The 14,190-nt window shown below is 30.8% G+C and overlaps 1 protein-coding gene across 1 annotated transcript; it reads right to left on the reverse strand.

The window, feature by feature from the left end:
- Positions 1 to 12,160: 12,160 nt before the first annotated feature.
- Positions 12,161 to 13,625, reverse strand: LOC100795534 (uncharacterized). Its single transcript, XM_003542561.5, has one exon. The coding sequence runs from the start codon at positions 13,262 to 13,264 to the stop codon at positions 12,353 to 12,355; it is 912 nt and encodes a 303-aa protein (XP_003542609.1). The 5' UTR covers positions 13,265 to 13,625; the 3' UTR covers positions 12,161 to 12,352.
- Positions 13,626 to 14,190: the final 565 nt, after the last annotated feature.

Here is a 14,190-nt window from a genome sequence, read left to right on the forward strand (position 1 = left end):
CATACTTCCCCAATATAATATATAATGGGGGAGGAGAGGATATGAGGTACTTTTTTTTTATAACTATATTTGGATACTCTTTTTTAATATACTTATTTAATACTTTTCTTTTCTCTTCATCTCTCACTTTTTATTGCATCATATTTTTTTTTATAAACTCATTATTTCTCCTTTTTAATTGGTATTTGAAATTTGGATGTCCATTAAATATTATCTTTTTTCATAGTATTCATTCTCAAGGGATTCGACGAGGCAGATTCCAATAATCTCGTTAAATTTTTTGTGTGATAGTAATCTCATTAATCTGACACAAGGCCAGTTCAACTTTAGCATTCAAACACCTCATGAGATTCGAAAATGGCGTTTCCCTTCTAACCCTTCTTCGTTTCCATCTTGGGGAGGCTCATTTGTGGCCTTGACCAAAAAGCATTTATAAACACGCACTAAACAAATAAACATGCCAAAGGTAAACTAACACATGGTCACATAATTTGTTTGATTGCTTAATGTCTTTTTTTTTAATATTTGTTAAAATATATTAGAGATAAAAATTAGTTTAGTTGGTTACAAGTTAGTTAAATATTAGTTTAGTTAGTTACAAGTTAGTTATTAGTTTAGTTTGTTACTATTTATTTTAGTTAGTTACGAATTAGTTATAAGTTTAACTATATAAAACTTAATGTATTAATGTAAAAATTGATTTGATCATTTGAGCATTATCCAAAGTAATATTCAAGTTTCTCTTTTCTCTTCTTTCTATCTCTCCACCTTAAATTTTATCATGGTATCAGAGCAAATGAAAATACATCCTTTTTTTTTCTCTCTCACACACACTCACCACTCATCATTTTCTTACTTATGAAAGATCAAAGGTGTTAGCGTTGACTCTTACAATCACCAATGGTAGTCATAATCGGTTGTTCCTCTTCTTCTTTCCGTCACTTCCAACTCAACACAAATCCCAAGTTGAGGTTACCACAGTTTGTCAACAAGCAAAGTGTTGCTCACCTGACCATTTCTGATCAAGATAAATCATATGGGCATATACTTGGAGTATCAAAGTTAAGAGCAACCAGAACAATTTTTGTGAAGATAAAGAATATTAGTGGGAAGTGGAAGAGGAACAAAAACAATTTTCATTTGCATGGTTAGAGTAAGTTTTTTCATGTCTAGCATTATCCAATTTTTGCCTACAAGGTGTTTGATTAAATGTTTATGAAGATTTTGGCTTATTGTTTGGCTTGTTTTGATGATTTTAGCTTCTGTCATGTGTGGTGGTTAAGCATTGTTCATTTGTTAGCTTCTGTTATGGGTAGTTAAGCCTTGGTTATTGTTGGTTCACAAAGTATTTGTGAAAAGTTTTCATAGAAAACAGATTTTGTGATTCTTCTATTTTGTTGATGTAAGCTTCTGTCCGTGGTGATTAAGGTTTAAGCTTTTGACATGGATGGTTAAGCATTGAATTGTTGTTTTGCTTCTGCTCTTGATGGTTAAGCCTTGTTGCTTCTGCTAAGTGGTTAAACTTTGAGAGATAGTTTCTGCTTGGTGGTTAAGCTTTGATAATTTCATGGATTAATAATGATTTGAGCTTCTACCAAATGGTCTTGTTGTTGATTTCGCTTGATGGTTAAGCTTTGATGCTTTCTTTGGACTCTTGGAAGAAGATTGAGAAAGCTGAAGTTGGTCGAAGATTTTTAGAAGTTTATGTTTTGGTCGATGTATTTCCGGCATGTTTAGCTATATTTTAAATTTTTTAACTTTATTTTCATTTCCTTTGATATTGATGTATTGTCTTCTCCAAGCTGGAAGTGTTTTTACGGTGGGTATTAAAGATAAAAGTTAATTTAGTTGGTTACAAGTTAGTTATAGTTTAGTTTCTTACAATTTAGTTTAGTTAGTTATAAATTAGTTACAAGTTTAACTATATAAAACTCAACAAAGTAATATTCAAGTTTCTTTTTTCTCTTTTTTCTATCTCTCTACCTTAAACTTTATTAAAATATAAACTCATTTTCAAAATATTTTTAATATAATGATTTTCCTAGTCATTATTTTAAGAGTAATGGTTAAGAAGTTAACCAATATTTTTTATTATTAAAAACAAGAATAAAATTATATTTTTAGCATTAAATATTATACTTTTTAAAAAATGATACTCCTAAGTAAAACCGTTCATATAAAAAGTGATGCTTACCTTCAGAACCCTATCTCTTGAATAATTATATATCACGGAGTGCTATTCTCTGAACTCCGGTGCTTGAAAACATACATATATAATTAAGATGACATATTTGCATCTTTTTCTAGTGGAATTTATGTCTTCTAATGCAAGTGGGGAAAGTATAATCTGATTTTGCAGTAGCTAGGCACCGATTTGTATAAGATGTTTCGTTTCTATATTTTGTTTTACCCTTCAATTTGTATTAGCTTTAGCATAAACCATCAATATTGATCAACAAAGAGGAGCATAATTGGCAGATAACAAGATACTTTTATACTATTCAGACATTAGTAATCTTTAAATGAAGGATTAAAAACGGACACTTTTTTTCTTTACAAAAACTACAAACGAATTCTGAAATAGTTGAGGAATGAAAAATTTATTTAACCCTCCTTGTTTTGGCAAACTTAATCTATCACATATGAGGGGAAATTGTGTAGCAATGTTAAACATTGTCTAATATTCTTTTTTCTTGTTAAAAAAAACATTGTCTAAAAACATTTGTAAAAAGTATATAGTATTTTTACACTGTTTGGTTGACATGAAAATAAAGAGAATGAAAAATAGAAGAAAAAAAATGCTATTTTCCTTTGTTTGGTTCCATTAAAAGCGAAACAAATAAAAAAAAACCTGTATTTATGGGCTCTACACAGAAAGTGTTTCTCCCCAAATTAGGAGGAAAGGGAGGAAAACAGGTATAAACTCTAAACCAACATGCATCTACTTGCCCATAAAGAAAATAGTTATTTAAAATTTTATGTAATAATTTGTTTAAACTTTTATTGCAATGAGTGGAAAAACAAGCACGTATATACTACAAGTCATGCGTTGCTAGTTTTTTATTCAACCAGTTAATAAATATGAATTTCTATCGTGTACCAATTAATTTGGAGTATTGATACGGTTAATTTAGCAATTGGAATCAAATTGTATTATTATATTTTATTTTAAAACTTAATTATAATTTTAATAAAAAACTTTATTTTTTTTAAATTGTTAACAAAAGATTAATTTAAAGCAAAAAAAAAAGTAAGAATATGTTAATTAGCATAATAACAAGCGCGATATGACAACAATGCATCAAGGGTGTGTTTTACTTTCACGAGTCTCTTCAGTTCAAAACGAAACATGAAAGTGCAAAGTTCCTTAGTCAGGCACTACAAGTGCGAAACTTCCAATTCAACTAAAAGGAGAAGTTGTTCACTTTAAAAGGCATTGTTGTGAGTTACAGCACAAACTCCCAATTATTCTTCTTTTCTTATTTCTGACATGTGTCAACTTTCTTTTATGCTTCTGATATCCGAAAAGATTGTGAAAACTAAAAACAAAAAAGTGCATCTAAAAATGATCAATTTTGCAAGCTGACTAAGGAATTTAGCATCTGAAACCAGTTTCCTTTGGTGATCTAGTTCTCGAATTTGGAACAACTTTCATTTTACTTTGGAATTTTTAATTTATCAAAACAATTCAGCAAAAAGAGAAAACATTTCACTATTCTTTCAACTGCACTGCACTGTTAACAGTTAAGTTCAATTTTTAGTATAAAACTAATTACTAAATACAAAATGTAAACAATTTAATTCACTTTTTATGAACTATTTAATTGTTTAGTTTAGTTCGGTTCAGTTTTTGCTATCCAACTAAACTTTGAACTGTACTAAATACACTCAATGACATAGATCAATATGCATAAATAATATGAAAATTATATACAATGTGATATTAATCATTATAATTTCTATCTTGTCTAACTTTAACCTTAATGAGATCAATATGAAGTCCTTAAGTACAATTTAAATATTACACATGAATAAACAAGTTTAATAATAAACTTATAAAACATAATCTTTATTTTTATAGAAAATCATATAAATAAAATCTAAATCCAAACATAGAACATAAAGATTTCCATCAAACCAAGACAACAACAGTAATAACACCATATAAGCAGGATGCTTATGAAAATATCTTAAGTGTCAACCATTATATAAATATCTTTATTTTTTGAATTCCTTTTTTAACAACCAAATAATTTTTGTAAATAACCTTTGACTTAGTTTAACTCTTACTGGTGTTGGAGCATAACATTGTTGAGTTATTGTCACAATAAATATTTAATGACCTCTTAATGTTGGAAACAATAGGCAAGCTAGTGAAAAAATTTAGAAGTCATATAGTTTGGTTTGATGCCTTATAATAAGATATTAACTTTATCACCATGGTTAAAGATGTATCCTAATATGGAGTGTTTGTTATTTGGGCATCCCGCAAAATTGAAGTCAGAATAACTAATGACCTCTAAATTTTCAAGCTTCTAATATGTAAGCATATAGTTTTTTGTTCTCTTCAAATAATGCATTATATGTCTTACTACTTTCTAGAGTTGCATACCAAGATTACTCATATATCTCTCCAAGGACTCCCACTAAATGTTATGTTAAGACGAAAACAGACTTACGCATACGTAAAACTCCCCACAACTGTAAGGAATCTTTTGCATCTTTCCTTTTCAAGATAAAAAATAGAGAAATATTTGAGACTAAACTTGTCTTCTTTAGCAACGAGTATATCTTTTTGTTCACTATCTTTCATGATGAATCTATCCAGAAATGTATTGGTATAACTTTTTTGTGATAATAAGACTATATCATGACTAGCATAATGTCATCAATATATAATACCCAAAGGACAAATTTACTCTCATTGAACTTCTGGTATACACAATCATTGACCATATTTGCCTCAAAACCATAACGGATAATCTTGATGAAATGTAATACTATTGACGGGAAGCCTATTTAAAGTTATAGATGAATTTCTATAGTTTACATACCACAAACTTTGGACCACCTTAACAAAGTTTTCTAGTAACATTATGTCGCAACATGGGCCACAATGGGACAGCGAAATAAAATTAGATAAATTGTTTCCCAAAACAAGGAAAATTTGGGGAGTCGCCATCAACGTTTATTTAAGGAAAACGTCGGAAAAACCAAAAAGATAAGGAATGGTCTACGATTTGAGGAAAAAAAAAGGATTCATGAGTCATTTACGCACGAGAAAGGTGTTAGCATCCCACGCACCCATCATGAAGACAACAGACTTTAATCGAGTGTGCTAAAAATAAAATGACTTTTTAATTATTATCTTCCCTTGAGAACATGAATTATGTTTGTTATATTTTTGTTTATTTAGGGAAAAAAACAATTTTTTTAGAAAAAAGAAGAAGTTTTATGTTCTTTTTTTAATTTTTTTTTCTTTTTTAGGTCGACAAGGGTTTTGCCCTTGCTCCTACGTATCTCCAAATGCAATGAGGAAGTCAAACTTACGTAGTTCTTTGTAGAAAAAGAGCTTGTGTGTTGGGTTGATTTTTTTTTTGAAAGATTTTGGTTTTGTGGTGAACTTTGTGAAGTCAAGCATGTCAGAGACTTAACATGACATTCACAAAATTTACTCACACTTTATTGAAATGTCACTAAGCAAGTCAGAGACCCAACATGGAGTGCGTGAAACATGAAAAAGGGGAATTGAGTGATCATTTATTTGAGAATTTTACCTTTTTTAGAAAAGACTTCAGTTTTGTGGTAAACTTTATGAATTCAAGCAAGTCGAATACCTAACATGATATTCACAAAATTTATTCACATGTTATTGAAACACCATCAAACAAGTTGGAGACTCAGCATAGGATGCACAAAACATAAGCGTGTACTAAAAAAATAATGTGGATTTGAAAAAATAAATAAATAAATAAATAATTGACATAGTGCTATGAAATCAAATAAATAGAATGAGAATAGAAAGGAATAAAATAGAAGTAGGGAGTACACTTAGTAATTAAGGATGCAGGATTAAAAAGTGGGAAAAATAAGATGAATAACGAGATATTTACAATACATTATTAATTAAACTAACTAGGCAATAAAATAAATGATAGAGACAATAAATAAATAAAATAAAATAAAGAGTTATCTACTAATATTTATAATTATTTTTTTCTTTTCTTTTTTTTGTTTCTCTTGTCTTTCTTTTTTTGTCAAAGTCAAAGGGTTGACTTTTGACATAGTCAACCCTGATGGAGTGTTGACATAGCAGGCCTGGTCATTGACCTAAGTGGCAGGGGTGCATATATAAAGGAGGGGGTGTAACCATCAATATTTATTTTATTTCAGATTTCGCAAAAACGGGTTAGGTCCAAAACGAAAAAGGATGCATGTGTTAAAAAAGGGAATGTGCATAACGAGTTTTATTTTATTTCAGACTTAAAAGAAGCGGGTTAGGCTCAAAAGAAAAGGAGGTGTATATGTTAAACAACGGGGGTGTACATAACGGTTTTTATTTTATTTCGGACTTAAAAGGCACGGGCTAGGCCCAAAAGAAAAGGATGTGTATATGTTAAAAGTGTGGTGTAAACAAAAATATTCTTTTTCTTTTGCTAGGGTTGGAACCAGGTCAAGGGTGACCTGGCCTAACCCGTAATTAGGTATCAGGGTTGAAAAACCCTAAGTGCTTAACCTCCAAAATAGCGCGAGAAGGGGGTAGCACCTCTACAAAGGCGCCACTGGTGCAAGGCCTAGTGATGTAAGACCGCCACAAGGGCGGCGGCGGCACGACGAGGACGACAGTGGTGGTGCAAAGGAGGCATAGTGGCACAAACGAAACAAGAAATAAGAAGCGAAAGTGATTACATAATGTGTGGAAAACCCAAAACAAAATGCAATAACAAATAGAAAATAGCAATTCAATCCACAGGAACCTCGTCGGGGACCAAGGTGTCCACCGGCGAGATAGAAAGGAACGAAACAACAGATCATAAAAAGAAAAAAAGAATGGGAGATGAAGAGAGAAGAGGGAAACGTGAGAGAGTGAGGGAACGAGGGGTTACCTGGTGACCCCTCTTTCTACTCTGATGGTGTTGCCAAATGGCACGACGTAATTGGTCCATTTTTTTCCTTGAGATCCGTGTTGCTTCTCTGTGCCATTAATGCATAGTTCTTTTTCCTCTTTTATGCACAATGATCCCTTCTCTTGACCTAATGAGCTCTCCTTGAGAACTCAATAGGTCACACAATGTATATTTTTTTTCCTTTTGTTTTTTCATTTTTTACATGTTTTTTCTTTGTTTTTTTCTTTTTTTTTTTTACTTTTTCTTGTTCTTGAATGATGTTAGGAATAACATTGTTATTAATTACTAGTTCTATTTCTTGAGCAATGGTACATACAAAAACTTGTCCATTGTGAATAACACGTTCTTCATTAAAGACAACACCTCTTATGTTTTCTTTCCCTGCAAACTCAATTTCCTCAAGGAATCTTGCACTCCTCATCTTAAAGAAGAATCTTGTAGTGGGACTGAAAAACTTATACATGCGAAAGCGTTTAGTGTAACCAAAAAAGTAGAAACTAAGTGTGTTGAAGTCTAGATTTTCTTCATGCGGCCTATAAGGCCTTGCTTCAATTAGACATCCTCAAATATGCATGTGTCTAATGTTGGGATTTTCCCCAATCCAAACTCATAAGGGGTCTTAGTGATTACTTGGTAATTTGTTTAGGATATAAATTGAAATATTTAATGTCTCTCCCCAAAGTGGCTTTGATAAAGAATTATGACTAATCATACACGAATTTACAAGTTAAGCACTCAGTCTTTTCACTCTCAAGATGTACAATGCGTTTTTGAGAGCTTTTACAACTTAAGAAAATTCAAATTTAGAGAGTTAGAGGGCTTGTAAGGATGCTTCATTCAAGAGTTGTATCTTTAGAACTTCAATTCTTCTAGTATTTATAGGCTTTAGGAAGAATTAATTATTATCTTTAAACAATCTTCAATTTGAGTCTGTTCGACCATCATAAGTGTTTGTTGGGGTATTTAATGTAGCAATAAATGCATGTCAACCTTCAATAACTTCAAGATGATAAAACACATTACTATTTCAAGATTGGCTTCAGAGGTCAAATCACCTTTTACTCAAAAGTAATATGTGCACACTGCATGACACAACTTTTTATGTAGAGAGAAAGTTTAAACTTTGACTATTTCTGTTTCCTTTAGTTTGACAAATCCTATGGAGAATATTTAGACATTGCATGCACATAAGATCAAATAACAAAGCATTAATTATATCTTAAATACTTATAGATTGACGTTTGCTTGTCATTGTCTGATTCATTAGACACAGATGCAACACCTTCATCTATAAGCATTTTAGTCACAATTTTTTTAACTTAGTATTTATTTGAATCAAACCAAAATCATTAAGGGGCCTTATTCGTCTTATGACTTAAACATCAAATAATATTTTTCATCTCATTCTTTCACTATAATTTGATCTATTTCTTAGGTTAGAAAAATGGATAAAGGTTTCAGCAAATGTGTTTCTATATATTGTGGGATTTTTGTACATACAAAATTTGTTTCCACGTACAAAATATGATTCTAATCCAATTGATCATTTTAATACGAAGAAGATTTAAATGGTCATAACGAATAACTTTTATTAAAAATAAAGTATTTTTAGTTTTGTATATGTTTTCACCTTTGAAAATAAATACATAGACATCCACCATATTATTCAACACCTAATAAATGAAATATATATATATATATATATATATATATATATATATATATATATATAAAATAGATGATAAGATGTAATAAAAAGAAAGAGAAAAAAATGAAGAGTGTTGATGCGTGTTAAAAATATATGGATATTAAAATATTATTACTCTTAACCTTTATTCCTATATCTTATAATATGACCATATATTTATTTAGACAAAGGATTCAAAATCAAATTAACATGCAAAAAGTATCTATAGCATTTAATTCACTTACTGCCAAAACAAAACAATTGAAAACAAAATAAATGTCTCGTTAATATACACATGCATGGCAACCATATATCCATCATGCATGACCAACATCCACACCACTAACCACAAAGGACCACATATGAGGAAATAAGGAATAAAAAGATGCATAATAGGTACATCTTGCTTTCCATCCACTAAAAATATAAAATAGTGTTAACACCCAAATTTTGTGACAAAATTTAGCTGTTGTACGTGGATTCAGCAGAATGGGGTGGATTTCTGCTAACTTTCATGTCCGCTGAATGAGGTGAAAGTTAGTCTAGTTGAATACATAGGTATGTTCGGGTAAGTTTCTTTAAAAACACTTTTAAAAGAAGAAAATAAGAAGAAAAAAAATAAGATAAACTTTTCTATAAACAAAAATAAGTTTTTCATAAGCTAATTTTTAGAAGCTCACCAATATAATTTCTCTAAAAGATGAGGTGACATCTACAAATTAACTAATGGAAAACTCATTTTAACTAATAGAGAAACTCATTTCATTTTTTTCTTCTTATTTTTTTCTTCTAAAAGTGTTTCTAGAGAAGTTTACGCCCAAACAGACTATGGACAAAGTCAATAAAACTATTTAGTCGAATGACATAATCTAACTAATATTAATATCAGTTGAATGAGAAAGATATCAATTCAATTAAATGCACAATTGACTAATTTTCAATATTGAGGAGAAATATATTATAGTGATTGATGTGATGTACCTCAACAAGATATCATATCCCATGATTTCAAGTTCTATGTTAATTATATATTAGATAAAGATAGATTAAGTAACTATATGAACAACTTTCTTTAGTGAACATAGTAAAGATATATAACATAATTTTTTCACATTAAAACAGATTTTTTTTATATTTTTCTTAATTATATGTGAAATTTAAGTCTTTTTTAGGCAAAAGAAAAAAAAGTCTTCTAGCAACTTGGTATAGAAAAGAAAAAACTTTAACCTTGTACTTTTATGAAACAAATCGAGGGATCCTATAATCAAACAAAAGCATATATATGGTTAATAGTGATAAACTATATGTAGTTATCTTTTTTTTTTTTAGTGCACTATATGTATTTATCTTGATTACAATTAGATGGTGAATCTCTTTTGATGCCAAGTTTTCTCCCTCTAACTACCAAGGTGAGATACATATCATCCTAACAAGATATAATAATCCCAAACAATTAAGTAGATCACCTGTAATTAATTCATTAATTGGGACTTTCATACGGAGCAATCATTAACTAATTTTTGCTCAAAAGTCTAAAATATTAATTAATTAGTGGTATGTATAATACTAGTACTAATTGTTTTGCTTATAGACTATGAATCCGGTCATGCCCTTCATCATTTAATTTGATCAATATTTATAAATTTAATTTTGAAGTATAATTAATTAATTAATTTTTATGTTGAGTTGATTTAAAAATTACTGATTTTTCAATAACGTTATCTTAAACACAAGTTTATAATAAAACTTAATATAAAAATTTCAAGACAGAACAAAAAAATTACAATTTTTTTTACTTTTAATCGAGATTATTCTTTCAAAACAAACTTTAATAATAACAAATATCAAGACTCCCCGAAACAGCTATAAAAGGAGGGGAAAAAACATACATTCCAAATCATGACATTTCATTAATAATTGATAAGTAGCACGTGAGTTGACCTTCGAAATAATCTGAAGTTTGTTAGAACTTTGGATCATCACTATATATGCCTTAAGTAGGGTCAACGATTGTGAATTTTGTTTTAGTTATATGTTATATGTGTGAAGCATTTATTAATTTTATTAATGATTAATTTTCTAACAATGATTAATTTTTGTTAGAAAATTTGATTGTATATTTTTAATTTTTTTTCCTTTCAATTACATTTTTAATAAGGTTTGAATCAAATATTTTAACGATTTAAGTCCAATTTTATTTACACCAATAACATGATAATCCATTAAAAGTATTACTTAAGAGTCAACCATTTTGGATTATTATTTTAATTATAAGGTTCTATTTAATAGGGTTTTGAAAGTATTTTTTTCAAAAATAATAAAATTAAAAATTTAATGAAAGTATGGCATTTAATGCTTTAGCAATTAAAAAGATTTTTAATTTTTATTTTTTTAGAATAAGTAATTAACTTAAACAAAATTGAAATATCTCATAAGACTTCTAACTTAATTGGTTAAAATAATGTGTATGCTTTGTCATAAACTCGTTAGTATTATAGTTGGATACCTCTCTTTGCATGAAAAAAAAATGAGACATCCCAATTGTTTATAAAACAATAAAAACTAAATTGGCCAGAATTGATCTAGTGGTAGATATAGTTTGCATAAGTCACATGTTCTAACCTTAATATAACTATTGTATATAAAAAAACTAAATTGTTGACCATTAAACGCACTCCTCCCAATGAAAAGTTCAACTAATTCTTAAGTTTATTCATTTTATAATAATTATTTATATAAAATTATACATAAAATGATTGTTGTTCTATTGATAGTATGATTTTTTATTTTATAATACATAAAATAAAAAATTTAATATGTTAAAGAATTTTTAAGTTTAAAAGGATCACGAGAAAATCAATTCATTTCATTAATACAACATGAAAGTATTGTTTTCTTTAGTCAATTCAATTAATTGTTATCAAATACAGTCATCAAAATATATATTAAATACTCCATAAGTATAACTCATTTGTTAGATAAAATTAGAGTTTAATGCTCATAAAAATATTCTTGAAAAGAAGCAAAGAATATATAAGTTTGATTAAGTTTTGAACTAAAGATTAATCCTATAATCAACGCAAGAGACCAAAACTTTTTAAAATACATTATAAATCCTAAACTATAAATCAAAGAACCAAAGACTTTTAATTATGATCGTTAAAAAATTGTAACGTGATTCACTTTTTTTTTCTTCCTTATACTCGATCTTCTTTCTTGTATATTACAATTTTTTTCTATAAGGAAAAGGAAAGAAAAAATAGAATACAAACAAAGCACAAAAAAATCACATGAATCATATCTACAAAACGCTGAAAAAAAGAAAGAAAAAATAGGAAGCAGCAAATTCAACCACGCTTCGAAAGAAAACTGCATTTTATCAACCTTACATACACACGACAGTAGTAGTGCAATAGTACTTACTCACTTTTTTAACAGTCACAGATACCGTTGTTCAACCTGCCACGTCACCCCTCTAACCACAAGGGCCCACTATAGCCGTCACCGAAATTGCACGGCACGGATAAAAAACAAATCCCTAATGCGACATGTGGATTTCATAGTCACCCACTCCCCACGACTCAGACCTTCTCCCAGACGCAAACCGGTTCATCGAACCCAAACCGGGAGGAGCCGCTGCACTCGAAACCGATTCTTCAAACGACGCGTCGTTTCGGCTCCTTGTGCTGCCAGTGGTGCTTCCCCACGCTTTCTTACCTAAACTCCTTTTCTTCTTCTTCTTCGACGACGACAACGAATCCTCCTGTGGAAGATCCGGTTTCTGAACCGGTTTTCCTCTTCGACCGGACCTGAAAATCTCGCGAACGCTTTCGAAGAAACCGGTTTTCTTCCGCTGGCTCCGCGTCGATTTTTGCCTCGTGACGACGGCGGCGGCGATGGAGGTGGAAGCGGTAGTGGCGGTGGCGGTGGAGGAGATTGATCTCTGGCGAGTTCGTAGTCTCCGATTTCTGTCACGCTTGGATCTCACTCTCCCTATGCACGAGACCTTCGGCGACGACGGTTCGGCGACGGAGTTTTCCAATTTTCCGCCGACCGACGCGCTCCGCTTCGGGAACAGCCTGGCGTTTCCCGGAGGCCGGTGGTTTCGGCGGCTGCTGGCGTCAGCGAAGGATGCCTTCTGCGGCTTCGGCAAGCCGATTATCGCTGCTTTGGACTTCAAATTCTTCGAGAATCGCTGAGAATTGTTGTTCGAGTTAGCGTTCAGGTTCGTTGAGGAAACAATCGAGTTTCCTTTCGTCGATTCGTTCCGCTGGTAGACGGCGTTGCGGTCCCACCAGTCGTACTCGGCGTCGCCAGAGAGCCAGAACGACGCCGGCGGAGAGTCCGGATGGTGGTCTCCGTCGTCGACGTGAGGCTCGTAGGCGATTTTCTGGTCGGAGCAACCGCCGGCGCAGGCGGAAACCAACGTTTCCAAATCCACCTGTGGCATAATAATATTAGAAAGAAAGAAAAGTTGTTTGTTTGGAGTTTTTTTTTTTTTTTTCTCTTTGTGGTGGCGGTGTTGTATTTATATGAAGGGATTTGTGAATATTCTATTTTCTATGTTGGCTCGCTGTGTTGTTTTTCTTCTAGAGAGAGGGAAAAAACTAAAGCATCGTCAAAAGAATACGAAAGCAATGTCAAAGCGCAAGAGGCATAGTAGTATACGACATAGCACAACAGGGGTGAGGTCGTTGTTTGGTTTGCAATTTGCACGAGTAAATAAAAATGTATATGCTACTCCATTCAAAGTTGCTGCTTCCTAGTTTTAACTTTCCTTTTTTTTTTATAATAAAAAATTGTATTGTCTTTTCTACTTGGTGTGAAATGGCTCACCCAACGGATAGACATTAATGAGGGTAAAATGGTGCATTTATGTAAGGTAAGTGTGCTAAGGATATGAATTTTAAGGTCTGTCATGATATATTGGTGAGTTCTTGAGACAACTCATCTGAATATTTTTATCATTAAAAAGAATTTATAATTGGTGAGGAAATCATATAGAATTATTCGCATCTAATCAAAATTATTAAAAGTTGTTATTCATCTCATACCTCAACAATTTTTTCTTATCAATCATTCACACAAACATTATAAGAAAATCCTGGAAACCATTGATTCAAAAAAGTGAAAGCATCCCAAATTTTATTATATATCATACAAAGGTGAATGGCTCCTATTTATTGTTAACTATAGTAATTTAACTAAATATCATCCATAATAATAATAAAAAAGTTAGCATAAAGTTCAAAACTAATAAATGTAAAATGTGAACAAAAAATCATTAAATATTCTCAAATACATTATAATACTTTTTTTTGAGGAATACATTACAATACTAATTGTTATCCTAAAATTTTAGGAGGAAATTTAAAA

The sequence above is a fragment of the Glycine max genome, chromosome 13 (assembly GCF_000004515.6).
Source record: "Glycine max cultivar Williams 82 chromosome 13, Glycine_max_v4.0, whole genome shotgun sequence".
In the NCBI taxonomy this organism is placed as follows: domain Eukaryota; kingdom Viridiplantae; phylum Streptophyta; class Magnoliopsida; order Fabales; family Fabaceae; genus Glycine; species Glycine max.

What these genes read in the sequence shown, in the direction of transcription:
- LOC100795534 (XM_003542561.5), bottom strand. Translation starts at nt 13,264, where the DNA reads ATGCCACAGGTGGATTTGGAAACGTTGGTTTCCGCCTGCGCCGGCGGT.